This window comes from Dicentrarchus labrax, unplaced genomic scaffold, assembly GCF_905237075.1.
Source record: "Dicentrarchus labrax unplaced genomic scaffold, dlabrax2021, whole genome shotgun sequence".
Classification (NCBI taxonomy): Eukaryota; Metazoa; Chordata; class Actinopteri; family Moronidae; genus Dicentrarchus; species Dicentrarchus labrax.
The window spans coordinates 14507525-14523520 of NW_026136724.1; the positions used below are offsets into that span (position 1 = coordinate 14507525).

The 15996-nt window shown below is 42.6% G+C and overlaps 1 protein-coding gene across 1 annotated transcript in view; it reads left to right on the forward strand.

The window, feature by feature from the left end:
- Positions 1-1776: 1776 nt before the first annotated feature.
- Positions 1777-15996, forward strand: part of sema3aa (sema domain, immunoglobulin domain (Ig), short basic domain, secreted, (semaphorin) 3Aa) — a 31671-nt gene continuing 17451 nt past the window's right edge. The window contains exons 1-2 of the mRNA XM_051392831.1: positions 1777-2402; positions 15378-15538. Coding sequence (XP_051248791.1) covers positions 2297-2402; positions 15378-15538 — 267 coding nt within the window. The 5' untranslated portion in view covers positions 1777-2296. The remainder of the gene's footprint in view (positions 2403-15377; positions 15539-15996) is intronic.

A 15996-nucleotide genomic window follows, 5' to 3' on the forward strand; every position in this document is an offset into this window, starting at 1 on the left:
GTCACCTTCTGAGAGGAAGCAGGAGGTGCCCACTCACACACAAACACCTGCAGGGGGCTAGCAGGGGTTGAAGGGAGAGGGGGAGGGAGTGTTGTTGACCTGCCTCGCTGATGTGAATGACTTATCCAGATACAGGATCTGTCTCAGACTATACAGGTTAAATACCAGCATGTGTTCCCCTTAACCATTAGGCCTCATCTGGACGAGTCAAAAACACACTAATTTCTGTATTCTCTGTGGGAAAATTTTTGACTTGTAATTTATGTGCAATGTTCCTCATAACTCTCTGAAAAATATGTAAATTGATTTTTCTGTTCTCAAAAGAAAACAAATGTGGGAAATTAATATGGACGTTATTTTGACGAGACCTTTTTAAGTAATCTTCTTTATGATCTACTTTGTTGAAGGCAAGGCTTGGAGTGTACATGATATGACTGTTATAGAAATTATACGCTGTTGTTCTCTCTTCCATGGCCCGGATTTATTTCTCTCAACTTTTCCCTGGACCATGACTGTTTTTCTTCATCCATGTCACTCCCAAACCCACTTTAATCCCCAATTTCAACCCAAAGATCCTGAAAGTCATAAATATGATCCACGATGCATTTAAAATGTAATGCATCGTGGCTAGGAGCTGGCTTCTGATTTGTGAAAAGAGTAAATGTTCTGTATATTTCCTGAAATTTTGTTGAGAAAATAATCCCACACACATCCTGTCAGATGATGAAAAGCTGCAACATAAATTCCCTCCTGTCAAAATCACAAAGACACAATGTAAAAATAAATAAAAGTTTAAAAAAAACACTTGTGATATGTTTTTTCCAAGAAGGTGTGAGGTTGAGCTATTTTTAAAAAACAAAATCTAACAGATCAGTCTCAACATTTAAGCTAACATAGACAAGAAGTCCTTAAAGAGCTCAACTTTAAATAAAAGTTCAACATCAACAGTTCCATGACAACTGAGCAAACTCTACTGAGGAAGATTGCGCGATACGGTCGGAAGCTCCAGAACAGCTACTAAATGGAAATGGTGGTGAGATATTTTTCATCAATTATTAGTCAAAAAATGCACTTTCAGTCTAAAAAAATCCATAAAAAAAAAAAAAGTTTATGAAGTTAAAAGAAAAATGGCTCTTGTAACTTTAAGGACATGGTATTGGTGCACAGAGGTTATTTGGCCAATCGTGGTTCTCTAAAATAACTGAGCATTATTAAGGTGACTCTTTGGATTTTTTGCTGCGACTTTACTTTAAGACAAACTCTGTAGTGTTTGTAAATCCAAGCTAAAAAAGCAAACTGAAGGCAGGAGTCAGACAGAAGATCTGTACAGATCTCTGTGAGGTTTAAACTTTACGTCATTAAATACCCTGTTTTTGGCCGCTATCAGTTCTTCGTCAACCTTTTCCCCGACGTCTGGACATACAGGTGACCTGCAAATTAGCTGACAGGGACATTAAATCCAGGGACCGCCTTTTTGAGGCTCTTTTGAAGCAAGGATGTTGGTTTAAGAGATTTTATTAAAAAAAAGGAAATGATGTTAGATGATGACTAACAAAAAATGAAATAAGTGCGGAAGAGTGAACACTATAAAAACCTAACCATCACTTCACTTCCTACCCTCTATACTGGTTCATCGTTGCTCTCAAGTCATCCCGCCCCCCTCTCTCTCTCTCTCTCTCTCTCTCTCACCAGCACTTCTCCCTCTCTCTCAGCTGCTCTCCCTCCCCTCCCCTCCCCTCCCCTCTCTTCCTGTGGATGGTGTAGCTCTCTCTCTCCTTCTCTCTCTCCCTCGCAGTCTGGTGGAGCCGCACACAAGGATTAGAGGGTTGCTGTGAGTGTCTGCTCAAAGAGAAGAAGCCAGAAGACAGAAAGAGATAAAAAAAAAATATCTCTAGGAAAGGATAGCCTTACTGTTGTGGATAAGTGATCTGATTTACCTTTACACAGGCTCTTCTTTCCATTTCATTCATGCTGAAGCCTTGCTGAGCCTTCACCTGGGGGAAGAACAGATAAGCCAAGGGACTAGATAGCCTGGACCTCCACACGGGGAGCCATGTGAGCTGCACCCCTCCACCCACTTCACACTACAGAAGTCCCCCCCTACAATCTGCACTCTGAGCTGGGGAGCACAACCAGGATTTTTTTCCCCCCTCTCTGGAACCTCCACTATCAGGGCTTGCGTGGAGGGACTCTCCAGTCTCGGCGTACCCCAAGCGGGAGACACTCATCTCTGGGCACTGGTCGGGGGTTGTGAGTGCCCCCTGGTCTGGAGGCCAGCCAGCAGCACTCCAGCACCATGGATTACCTGTTTGGGATTGTAGTGCTGCTGTGCGGGGCGGTGCAGCCTGGAAGAGGTGTTGAGCCCAAGCACAACGTACCCAGGCTAAAGCTGTCATACAAGGGTAAGCCCATTCTCCGTTCTCCTCTGACTCCAGGATATATGGGTTGCTGGTGCTTTTAAGGTTGACTAGCTTGTCTGGTCCATTTTTCTTGCCCGTGGGGGCTCTTTTATGCTTTTTCTTTTCATCCATTCTTTCTTATGTTGAGTATCCCTTTTTTCCTCTGCTATTTGTGTGAATCTATTTCTGCCTGTGTGTCTCTCTCATTCACTCTTTCGCCCTCTTGGTCAGTACACAGCATCTAACTCTGCTTAACCTTCTGTATTCCTCTCTTCCATTAACTCACTCCTTCCCTCTCACATGCTCTGCCTGTCTAAGAATTCACTATTCTTCTTACAAATAGTCAGATTGGTTCCATATGCTAAGGAAGGGCTCTTGCCTGGAGTTAAATGTATATATTGGCCCCTGCACCAGTTTTCCCCTTGTGCTGTCCCCTTCTGCTAGTACTGTACAGCCCTGTTAAGTGCTCTGAACAGGCAGTGGAGCCCCTGTTTTGGTGGCTTCTGTCCCAAAAACTCTACTTCGGTCATGACACAGAACCTTTCTTTAAGCTGTAACGCAGGTTTCCTGACTTTTCATTACTCTGTCAGAAATGGATCCAACAGTTGCAGAGTTTGGTTTAAATGGAAAACTGTATACATATAGATTTAATGTGCATGCATTAAATAATTTATTTGCAGTAGAATAATGTAGAGAATAAGAGGGGGTTTCGTGTGTCTTTTTATATCGTGCACGTGTAAGTTTTTGACGTATACAGCAAACATGTTATTCTCTCTTCCTTCTGTGTTATTTTGAGGGGAGACTGCGGAGCGCCGGTTCTTCCTCTCCTCATTCCTCCTCCCCCCATCTCTCTCTCTCTTTTTCTCTCTCTCTCTCTCTGTCTCGTCTCCTCTCTCACACCCTACACTAAATCAGGCTCTTTGTAATAGCAGACTTTTCATCTCAGCTAGAAATAAGTGGCAACATTTTTGGCATATTTTGGGAAGTTTTTTTGCTTTTTAATGTCTGTGAGGGAGGCTATTGTGGTTCTTTGTCCTAAAACATGACCGAAAGTATATGGCTGGGAGTGTGGTCTCCCGATTCTTTATTTTAGTCCCGTTTCTCTCGTAAAACATGCCCTCTGAAAATTTATGAACAGGCTGATTTGCCGTCGTTTTGTAGCTGAAAACATGAGTGTGTGGTTGATAGCCTCGTAGAGTGTTTGACTGTCACCCAAAGCTTTGGTTCCTCAGATAATTTCAATCCATGTCGAGGGAAAGTTTCTCTCTGAGTCTTGGAGGGGCGAATATGATGTTCGTCGCTCTAATTCATTTTCTATCTTTAGCCGAGACGCTTGGTGTAACTTATGTTTAGAGGCCTGCTATATGACATGCTTTATTCTTTAGATGGAGTGCAACTTGTAATTTTGGTATAGTATATTTTCCTTTATCACCCTGTCAACTTCCAAGTGTGTATGGTGATTGTCTATGTTCTAAATCTAGAATAAAAAGACATGTGACTTTTCTATTCCAATACGCTTTTTCAGTGCATCCTAATGGCACTGTGGTTGGTATTAATGATGAAAGATTTTAAAGGGTGATGACATGCGTTTACCATGCGAACAAAATAAATCTGTAAAGAATCATGGTTGAACTTACCTGCTACAAGTCATACATCCCCTGAGCTCCATCATGTCAGTTCACACGAAATGGAGCCTCTAGGCATGATGGGGAAAATGTCATCCCTTCTTTACAAAGCCATCTGTTTAAAGAATGTGAATATAGTTCCCTCCTGCCCCCTTTTGTGATCCTCTTCACTGTTCAGTCTGACAAGTGAACATGTTGCTGACAAGAATACTAGACAAGAGATATGTCATCAAGCATCAAAGTCTGTACTGACTGACTGTACGAGTGATGGATGTGTATCGTCAAAACCAAGAAAGCAGGTCTGCTGGGAAGGAGTAGCCTGTCATGATAGATGTACGTTTGTGGATGTACAATTATTTTTGCTAAAAGTGCATCAAAGCCTCGTTGTTTATGTATATGTATGTGTGTGAATGTTCTTGCCACGTCTTGGTGTGAGGACTCAACACCCTCTCTTGTGATTTCCTCCCCTTAGACTGTAAGTGGTGTCTCGGTGTGTGATTTTTTGTGTGTGTGTGTGTGTGTGTGTGTGTTAGCAAGGCAAGAATGTGTCAGGTCTGGCGTACACTCATATAATTAGACACCTGGTTTTGCATGTGTGCACGTATGTATAAGCTCACAAATCTGTATCTTTTATTGTGCCGTTGAATCGGTGTTTCTATAATTATGTGTGATTGCAAACTGCTGTTGCCTTCTGCATGTCATTGTGTGAGTGATCATGGGGTGTAAAGGCATCAGAGTGTATCTTGTGCCATTGTCTTTGTGTGTCACTGCTCACCAGTGTCTACGCTTGTGTCTCGGGCCCACAGGTGTTTGATGGCTCTCTTGATGCCTGTCAGGGGACGATTCTCAGTTAACACCCACACTGTGGTGGGTGGAGGGGGGGAGAGAGAGGGATGGAGGAATGGTGGGGGGGCGATGGTGAAGGGGAGGAGATTTGCTTTTAATGAAGGAAAAGCTGGCAGACATACAGTAGACGACACAGAAGGAAGGGAGGCTGGTCGTTAAGTGAAGTGTCACTCATCCCCTCTCCCTCCGCAAGAAAACGGCATAGTAATTAAGTCAAATAAACGACAAGGAGGAATCCTCCTGGGAAGGACAGTCAAACAAGAGTGGGTCCCTGAGTGGGACGATCACACGAGCAGAGAGTGTAAGAGAGACTGAGGCGCACAAGTAGGACGGCCACAAAAAACAAGCAGGGCCTGTGATTTGGGGGGGAAGTCAAATAAACATCGAGCATGTGGGCAGGGTCCCGTGAAATTATTCTCAAATGAGCGCTGATGACACACCACCGGGGACTGACAGTCAGGAAAAAAGTGAGTGAGTGATTTTCTTCTGCTGGAAAGGACAGGCGAACGACTGTCGAGTGAGCAGTTTGAGGGGTAGAGCGACTGAGAAATGGAGGCAGGTAGATAAAATAACCTCTCGTGGGACAGCTGGCGCAGCAAGTGCACAGTAAATGATTTCCCAGTGGGGTCAGTTAGACATTCAGCTAAAAGGATCTGGCTTGATGGGGACAGAACTATGATCATAGGAGTTAATGATTTTCTCTTCTCCTTGAGACTAGAATAGCTCTTACTTTCCTCGACTTGTAACTTAAGGAGAGGAAGACATAAACTCCTAGTCTAAGTTAAAATAATCTTGCTTAGCAAAGATATTACGTGTATTGGTATGATTTAATCAAAGGCTTGTCTTGTTTGAACAACTGATAGACGTTAGTGTTGTGTGGTAATATTTAAAGGATTCACATGGTCACCTGATTTCCTCCTAAAAGTGAGTCATCATCATCAAGAATTTCCTAGCAAATTGCAACTGTCAAAATATTGAAATCATCATCGTAGATAGTAGTGCTTTAATATTACACAACTGAGACTATGCTGTGCTGATGCACGACTGCAATACAACAACCATGTGAACTGCAAGGATAAAACAAGGATATGCTCCCATGGATCGATGCATACCTGCACACGATCACATTCCTGAACACAATCCCTCTACAGCACTCTGTACTGTAAGTAGCCATCAGGAGGAACACTGACCCCTAAAGGTCAATCGATGCACACACAGCACACAGTGAATGCAAGCACAATAAAGGGGGAGATCCATGCTACAAACTACAAAACTTGACCCTATTGTGATCCCTAAAATGGAGCCAGTGAGCGGCACTTAAAAGGTCTCGTTAAACAACCTGATAATTACCCTCGACGTGGGTAATTATGGAGCCTACTGTATGACCTCTTAATGCCATCGCAGCCGCCCTGTGCTTGCTGGATGGGTGGAACTGAGGAGGAAAGACAGAGCGAGACAGGGAATCTGGAGTTGGCTTGCAAGCCTTCAAAATAGACACTTGGTGTGGAACCGCATTCAACGCAGTCTGGACTCAGCCCCATAATAAGCCCCGTCTGTGTGAGTGTGTCCATGTGTGTTTGTGTGTGGGCGTGCCTGCCTCTGAAAATATGTGCTGTTTGTATGTTTGCGGGTGTTTGCATGTGTGTTGGTTTATCAGTATATCTTTGCCTATTCAGTCTTTTATCTCTCTCTCTCTCTCTCTCTCTCTGTCTCTCTGTCTCTCTCTCTCTCTCTCCCATCGCTCTCTGTTTCTCTCTGTTGTATCTGTCCATTACGCAGGCTGGGGCTGACAGAGCGGATGTAGATAATTAGAAGGTGTTCTCCCAATGCGCCAACTTTGGAGATGTCTGCCTCAGTCTCCCTCTCTCTCTTTCTTTCTCATCGTTCTTTTCTTCCTACCCCCCTTCTCCCTCTTCTGCGGCTCAGTCGCATCTCAAGGAACCACAACACCGCAGACCCTAAGTACAATCTTCGAGAAGGCTGTGTGTATGTGTCTGTGTGTTTGTAATTTTTTTTTTTTTTTGCTGCTCTACTTTTGCTGTCTCTTTGATTGCAGCTCAGTTGATACATATCTTTTGGCTATCCTTTTTAACTCTATTTGGACACACACACACACACACACACACACACACACACACACACACACACACACACACACACTAAACTACCCTCATCTTTGCTCCCACACAGCCACATTCCAATAGTATATGCCAATGTTTTGCGGTGGTTTCCTTTTCATCTGTGCCCCCATGTTACATTCAAATGTATTGCATTTCCTCACACTGACTCACATACCTCACCACAGTGTTTGGTAAGCTCCCATCACCCAAGTCCACAAGCTGAAAGCTGGTATAATGAAGTGCACGCAAGTGTATATTTATGTCGACACTCATTGCCCCGCAGATAATTGTGCAATGACTCAAACGCTCTTGCAAAACAAAAAGCCATTCATCAAGTCACCGAAAAATCTCTCACTTGTTGTCGTTGTGGTTTTACACTTGCATACTAATACAGCAGGTGGGCAATTATCATAGACTTTATCTAACTTATCTTATTGTAGATCATTTCAGCCAATACAGTTACAATACAGTTACCCCGTGTGGCAAAATAGGCTGCATTTGTGAGTTTTTATGACCTTTCAATTGCCTGTATGTGCCTGTAGTTTGCTTTCCAAGTTGGTGTGTGTTTTGGAAAGTCATGCCTTTCCCCCAGTGTTCATAAAATGTTCCCTAATTAGAGGGCTATTTGCTTAAGAACATTTTATTTAAAAAAAAATGATTATCAAAAACAATCTGGATATGTGCTCATAGGCCACAATAAGAGGTAGTGTCAGCGCAGTGTGTGTTTGCTCAAAGATTAACGTGTGTGCGAACAGCAGTTGCCTATGTTCAGTGTACGTTTTTGTCTGTGTGTACATAAGCACTGTATGGACATGCACAGAGGAAAAATATCCTGTGTCTTTGCATCTGTGTTTGAGATGTGGGCTTGGGTTACAGCGCGGTGCAGATTGCTGAACCACGGGTATGAATGGGTCCCGCCACCTGCTAAGTCTTGTCAGTCAGATGGAGAAAGGGTGCACCATTCAATCTGAACAGAGTCGTGTTACAAATGAGGGGGACATCTCTGCAGAAAGACAGACTTAAGGACTGATAGACAACAGACGGACACGGAGACAGAGAAAGGGGGAGTGGCAGACCAAACAAATGTTAAATAAGTAGAGAAAGTTTGTAATGATTTTCTGCACAGGCTTGATAAGAATGTGCAATCATTTAAAATAATTAGAGACACTCGTTATCTACCTATCCTATTGTTTTTAATGTCAAAATGAAAGGTCAACTTGAAATACCAGTCCTTTAAAATTGGAGTAATTTAAGACTTTATTTGCTGTGGAGTCATTTCTTTTTTGTCTTTGTCCTAGACTTGTTATTTCTCTCTCCCTGTCATAAATGTCAGAAGCAGCATGAGATATAATGAGGAAGGTTTTGAAAACACTTTTGCTCAAATGTCATATTTTACATTGCCACACTGGGAAATAACAAACATAAAATCCTGACATTATTTGGATTGGATTTGGATTTTAGTGATTTAGTCTTTTTCCAGCGCAAATGCATTTCATGAAATGCAGACACTGTATTCATTTATAACACAAAGCCTCGTTTTGTTACACGAGATCCATAAATAATTGTGCGCAGAGCCGAAATGTGCATCTGTGCCTGTGGATTTGTGTTCGAGTGTCTCTGTGGCATCAGTGTGTTTGCCGTCACAGTTTGCCTGGGACACATTCAGATCTGTAGCCTTGACTCATTAATTTCTAATAAAATGGCAGAGCTGACATTCAGCTACACGGTACAGCTGACAGGCTGCACTAACAGGCAGTGGCTCCAGACATGACCACGCTAACCACAGCCTGGTTCCTCTCAAAGTCCATCCATCAAACTGCCTCGTGATAGCACTATCCCCCTCTCTCTGCACAGCTTTGCAGAGGAGTGATATTGTTATTTGTGTTTGTGTGTGTGTGTGTGTGTGTGTGTGTGTGTGTGTGTGTGTGTGTGTGTGTGTGTGTGTGTGGATACACATGGCACATTTTGCCTGTTCGTGCATATTCAAAGAAGTTGGTGACTGTATTTGCATACAAAAGTGAATGTGTATATTTGCAAGTGTATCCATATCTTGTGTGTATTTTTCCTTAAAAGTAACAAGAACCAGAGGGTCTGAGCAGTTTGGGTATACCGTGAGCAATTAGTGGTGTGTGAATGAGTTCTCTGCGGTAGGCATGGCCAGGCCTCTATCCGTCTGTGGTCGCAGCACTGGTGGAAAACCGCTCTCTGTGGTCCAGCCGTCCAATGACAGGAGGAGACACACACTAATGAAATGGTTCCATATTCAACCGCTTTTCTTATGTGTGATTTTCTTTCTCCTGCGCTCATGTTTTTGCCTTACTTCGCTGTCATTATCCTTGATTTTTTTGTCTCTGCTTTATCTTGAATTATGTTGCTTTCTTTGCCTTTCGTCTAACTCTTCTAGTTCTAGTTCTGTTCTTCCTGTGCTCTTGTGTTCAGTATCCCTCCTCTCTCTCTCTCTCTCTCTCTCTCTCTCTCTCTCTCTCGAGGGAGAATAGGAATGTTGTGTGGTGACGAGGAAGTCTAGCATTTGGGTTAAGAGAGAAGAACGGTGCTGTATGGTGAAATTCAACACATACTTAGACTTCTCATATAGATTCTTTGTGGTTTGGGATGTGGTCACGTTTTCCTTGTTGGTCCCTCTGGTACATATCCTATGGTTGAATGTAGTCATATTCACTGGACATAATATGGTATTAAAATGTCCCATAAGATACAGTACTTGACTATAAATTATGGCTCTGAGCCACTTTGGTTGAAAAATAGAAAAATAAGTTTCTATATTAATTGAAACTGTGTTTTTTAGAACTGGAATCAACAAAAACAAACCCATTTTGTCTCCAAAGTAATATCACTATGGCTTCAACTGCAAACTTCTCACATGTTTTGTGTGGTTGTCATGAATAATCAGTCAACACACGCTTTGTTCACTCACACGCTCTCTGTCCTGTTGGATTAAAACACACACGGGAGCTCCTCTTAATCGAAGAGTTCGCGGCACTGTGTGTAAGGTTGCACATTTCCTGACAGAGCTGTCACTCATCCGCACCTGAATGAGAAATCCGATGGCCCCCAGGTTGTGTTATACAGTCGGTTACCATGGAAACCAACCCACACCTGCTACTGTGCTTAGAAAGAGAGAAAGGGAGGGAGCGAGGGAGAGAGAGAGAGAGAGAGGGAGAGAGAAAGAGAGGGGATGTGAACTTTTGAGGCATGTGTGGATATCCTTGAGCTTAGGATAATATTTGAACACTTTGTTAAGCAAAGCTCTCAGCAAATTTCCACCGGGCGGCTGTCTCGTCTTTTTTTTTCTGACACCTGTGTTTTGTGGCAGAGGCCATCATGAGAGCAGCAAAATCGTACACCGCGCCACACACGGAGAAAAAAGAAAGCATTCGGAGGGAGGGTTGGGAAAGACAGAGAGATCGACATGCCAAACTAAACCGCTGGAGATATTACAGTACTGTGTGTCTTTGGTTTTCTGAAGCTAGCCTTGTATTTAAAAGATAAACATGCGTAATTCTCTGCACCAGTTCCTTTTGAGCTGCCATTTTCTTTTTCCCCCTGCCTGTCAATGGAGTACCTCTTTAGTAATACACAGACTCACACACTCTGACAAACCACAGAATCACACCTATAGGGTTCAAGTCATGCACCTTCTGCCAAGAGCAAAAGGAAAAGAAACAAGTAAAATGTGTCATTCAAACACTCTTTTACATATCGAAACCCCCTCTCCTCTGGTTGAGCCTTCACTGTATATATGAAGAAGAGAGACACTTGAAAAGTGTTGCATTAGTTTAATGGAATATTACCCATCTGTTGAATCTCAGTCAAGTGTTTTCCTCTGTCAGGCTTTTATGTTTCATGTCACTCAAACACACACACTCACACAGCGGCGCGTACACACATTCAGATAAACATAATTTAATGCCCTGTCGCCTTTCTTTCATGCCGTTTCATTATTCTGCTATTGCGTGGTATGTAGGCGTCTAAAACGCCTGCCTGTTTGGAGAATGGGGGAGTGAAGAGTACTCCACAGACAATTGCACTTGAATTTTGAATGTAGCTCTTTTTTTTCCTGGGGCCTTTTAAGACAAGAGCCAGGTTATTTTCCATAATGGAGTATGGCAGAGGGACAAATGCTAATTTATTTCAATGAATTACTTGTATTTACTCGTTTCAAAGGGTGTCCTTGAATATACAGTGTGTGTGTTTGTGCACGAATGAATATGAAAATGAAGACATACAACCTCAGTTTAGTTGGTACGTAAATATGTAGATAAGAATAACATGATAAAACTGAAAACTTCCGTCTTTTAATTATATGTTAACACTGAACTACAAATTGAATCATTAGACCATATCTTGGGTTGCATGGAGGTATGTCTACATATTTGCATCTGTGTGTGTGTGTGCATGTGTTTGCATGAATGTCTGTGGCTGTTTGCACAGGCCACTGTGCCTGCATGTGGGTACTTTAATGTGCAAAAGACAGGATGTGTGAGTGAAAAAGAGCAGACAGAGGATGTGTGTAACAAGAGAAACTGGGATGGAAGTGGGCAACGGAGACTGAACAGTGTGTGTGTGTGTGTGTGTGTGTGTGTGTGTGTGTGTGTGTGTGTGTGTGTGTGTGTGTGTGTGTGTGTGTGTGTGTATGTGTGTAAAGTGAGTGGAATGCATATGCACACACGAGTATATGTGTTTAAAAGTGTCTGTGTATCCAGTGGCTAGTGTAGGGAGACTGTGTGCGGGGAGGGGGCGCGTGGCATGTCTATGCACACACATACACGAGAGGAGGTGTGTGTCTTAATGCGTGTACATGTGTGTTGGGGTGTCCGGGGCCAGGGAGTGTGTTAGAGGTGGAAGCTGCTGAGTGTGCTCGCTGTTCCACTAGTTCATGCTGCATAAGCAGAAATACTGATTGGATTACAACTTAGTCTGGGAAGAAGTATGTGTGTGCGTGTGCGTGTGTGTGTGTGTGTGTGTGTGTGTGTGTGTGTGTGTGTGTGTGTGTGTGTGTTCAGGGAGAATTGATGTGGTGTAAACATTTAGGTCAATATGAATATAATATGCATGTCAGTTAAAGGGTGTGTACTTGTTTGCATTTTAAAAGAAGAGCACAGTGAATTCATGTTTAACCTGCTTTGCCTGTGTGTGTGTGTGTGTGTGTGTGTGTGTGTGTGTGTGTGTGTGTGTGTGTGTGTGTGTGTGTGTGTGTGTGTGTGTGTTGTGTGTTATGTTCACTGAATGTGTGTATGCTTGTCTTTTGCCTGGTTCCTATATTCTGCATGAGCTGCGCTGTGAGCTCTGTATGTGCCCTTGCTCTCATTTCCAAACGAGCATGTCTGTGTTTAGGTTGGAGGTCCTTGGGTGCTCACGCCCAATTCCTCTGATTCTCCAAACACACACAGCAGATCCCAGCTCGGATAAAGCTGCTCTCTGTGTGTGTTTGTGTGTGCAGGTCACCATGTCTTTGTCAGAGATCGCCACGTGTTGAAATATGCGCGTGTATTTTTTCTTCTTTGGCCCATTTGGGGTAAATCTTTCGTGACAGACCTCAGAGGCTGCCATTTTGGATCACATTCCCAGGCTCCTGGGTTCAGCTGTAGCCCTTTAGTGTCAGATGATAGAGGTTGTCACTTATCAAACCAAAATGGCAGGGAGGAAGAGTTGAGAAAAAAACCGGGGGAGAAGACATAGGATCTTATTTTGTTTGTCCTTGTTTCCCAATATCTGTCATTCTTTTCTTTCTTTTTTTTTCCTGATCTTTCAATAGCCTAAACCTATTTATTTTTCCATTTCATTCCCATTGGCTTTCTGCCACATTTCTTTTTCCGTTACTTCATAGCTGAAACATAAGAAGACCTCCTCTGGCGTTCTGTCGACTGGAAATCGCATTTCCTTACCCACCCTTTTACTCATTTCCTGACCTTGCAATATCATGTGTAACGGGTAAAATGAGAATAAGGGGCTATCTGATTGGCCACCACATGATAACGAAATTGTTCTGACGACACATCTTAGCTCCAGTATTTCATTTCTAAATATTTAAATTTAAGTACTGTCGAGTGTGTATAAATGTGAATGTTAGGATGTTGGTGTGCAAGGAATGGCCAGTGTAGAAAAAAGATACCTACACACACACACACACACACACACACACACACACACACACACACACACACACACTGAAACCCACACACATACGCTCAACCCATCTGTGATACACTACAAATTCTCACACAGACACACTTCCACAGACCTCCATTCATGCCCACACCCACCCACTCCATTTTCGTAGCCTCAAACTTAGCCTCGAACCGAAATCCAACTGACGCAGATGAGCTGCAACCGTCTTTATTAGGTGACGACCACTCCCTCTCACGGTCCTCATCCACCCCACTGGTACTCGATACACAGACATGGTTGACACACCACTTCCTCCATCTCCCCTTCCATCAATCCCCTCTTTTATGTAGACACAGATGTCCAAGATCTTACACAGTGTGAGTGGGCGCAGATGGCTCCTATAGCAGCCCGTCAATCAGAGCTTTGTGGGGAGAGCAGGGAGATCACAATCCACTGGACTGTGTGTGTGTGTGTGTGTGTATATGTGTGTGTATATGTATATGTATATGTATACAGTATATATGTGTTTGTGTGCATATGCGTGCCTGCGCTGGTTTCTATATTGTGTGCCTGCGTGTGTCCATGCTATATGGTGACACTGATGATGATGGATGATGTAGTGTGATAGTGAGGCTGATGTATAAAAGGACTGTACCTGCAGTGCAAATATAGAGCACATGTTACGTATCCAGTGGGCCAACTAGAGGCAGATGGTTCAGGGGGTTAATTCAATTCCTTTTCCTTTAATTGCAAACCAAATGTTACTGTTGTTCTCATAATATTTTAGAGAGAAATGGGCCACTCTTGATTGACAAATTGCACATTAATTACTGGAGCTTCACTACAATTATCGAAACATATTCCATTATTTTGTTCTTAATTAAAATCAAAGATAGATATTTGTATAGGCATTTGGTCAACTTGGGCTCTCCATAGAGGAAATATGTAGTAATTAAGAGGATGAGAGGGGAAAGAAAAGTAACTAATGAAGTGTCTTTATACACAGTAGTGTTAATGGTGGTTTATTACAGTTTTAATTAGGGCTTCACCTAACGATCATTGTGATTATTGTTTAATCTGTGACTTATTTTTTTCAATTAATTATTTGCTTAGCCTACCAAATGTTGGATAATAGTGAAAAAGGCGTGTTAAAATTTCTCAGACACAAAGTACCCAATTACAAGGATATAAAACAGAGAAACACAGCAAATCCTCAGATCTTAAAAGCTGTGACCAGAGAATGCTTACTTGATAATTAATCAATCATTGAAATCATTGCCGATTATGTTGATCAACTAATCAAATAATCGACTGTTTCAGCTCTATTTTTGATAGAGGAAGGAAGATACTGCAGATAGTCTGGATCTTTCATATATTCACTTGCACACTGAAGCTTTACTGGTTACACTATAACCAATATAAATGAATTAGGGGGTTGACTTGGTTACAGGAAGGGAGTGTGGCTCTTTGTTAATATAATACTATTATTGTTAGAGCTGTTTGGCCATTAAACATTAACTGGCTGTCAGAGGTCTAGCTAGACTTCAGCCCATACATAAAGTCTTGTGCCGGTTTACATTGAGCTCGGCTGAATATTGTTAGTCTATACTTAAGGACTTCGCACACCTGAATGCAACACTGTGCAGAAATCCATGTGCAGTCACACACTCTTCAGTGTTGATTTACATAATAACCCATTTACGGCTACCTGTCACACACACCCATACTTACTTACCCCCAGTGTCTCCCCTGGCCCTGACTCAATATGAATTATTCAACCAATCACACGGCTGAACAGTCTGAGCTGTGTCCCTGATTGGGACATGCTGTGTTCACTTCGAATGTCTCACGCTATACCTGACTGACGTTTGTCTGAGAGTGTCTTTTAAATGTGTGTGCGGAAAAGCAATTAAGGAAACATGAAAATTGCTACTAATTTCATACAAAACGGCATCTTGATTATGGAGGCACTTCTATTCTTTTCTGTAAGGCAAAGACAAATACAAATTTTCTACACATGAACCAGTATTGATTTTTTTTCATACAAATACATTTAAAACTAACACAAAAAACTGACACATGCCTGTTGTACTTTCATATATTTAAACTTTTTGCTGCAAATGTATTTGTGCTGAGGTGTTTTGTACTGTATAAATGTGGGGTTTGTTTCCTCAGTTTCAAACTCTTTTGTTAGTCATTCCTGTGCATTGTACCATACATGGTCAACACCAACTCTTTCTTCTCTACTTCTCTTCCAGAGATGTTAGAGTCCAGTAACCTCGTCACCTTCAATGGCTTGGCCAACAGCTCAAGTTACGACGCTTTCCTATTGGATGAGGAGAGAGGGAGACTACTGGTCGGAGCCGAAGACCACATCTTCTCATTCGACCTCGTCAACATCAATAGAGACAACAAGCAGGTAAAATTCTGACTGACTCAACTTTATTTTGAGTCCAGTTTTGGTTGTATTTTACTAGGTTTGTATGACAGTGGAATGCAGTTATGTTTCTTTTGGTTGCAAAGTGTCTTCTCTTCTCTTCTCTTCTCTTCTCTTCCCCCTCTCTCTCCCTGCTGCTCCCTCTGGAGTCCATTACACCCTTTATTTCTCCCCTCCTTTCATCCCTCCCACTGTCTGTCTCGGTCCAGACAGGGCTGTCCATAATTCCATTACACCACCTGGACTAGGTTAACAGTCTTTTTATCAGATTCGGTGCTGCTATCATAGACACACAAGACTGACACAGACTTGCCTGCGGGCTGCAGAGAGCTGAGCAGGGGTATGAAAGCGGTGAAAAATACATAGTCAATGCAGGGAGAAAGAGCGTGCCTCCGAATTATTTTTGCCCTTGGCTCGGATGTTTTTTTCTTTTTTCTTTT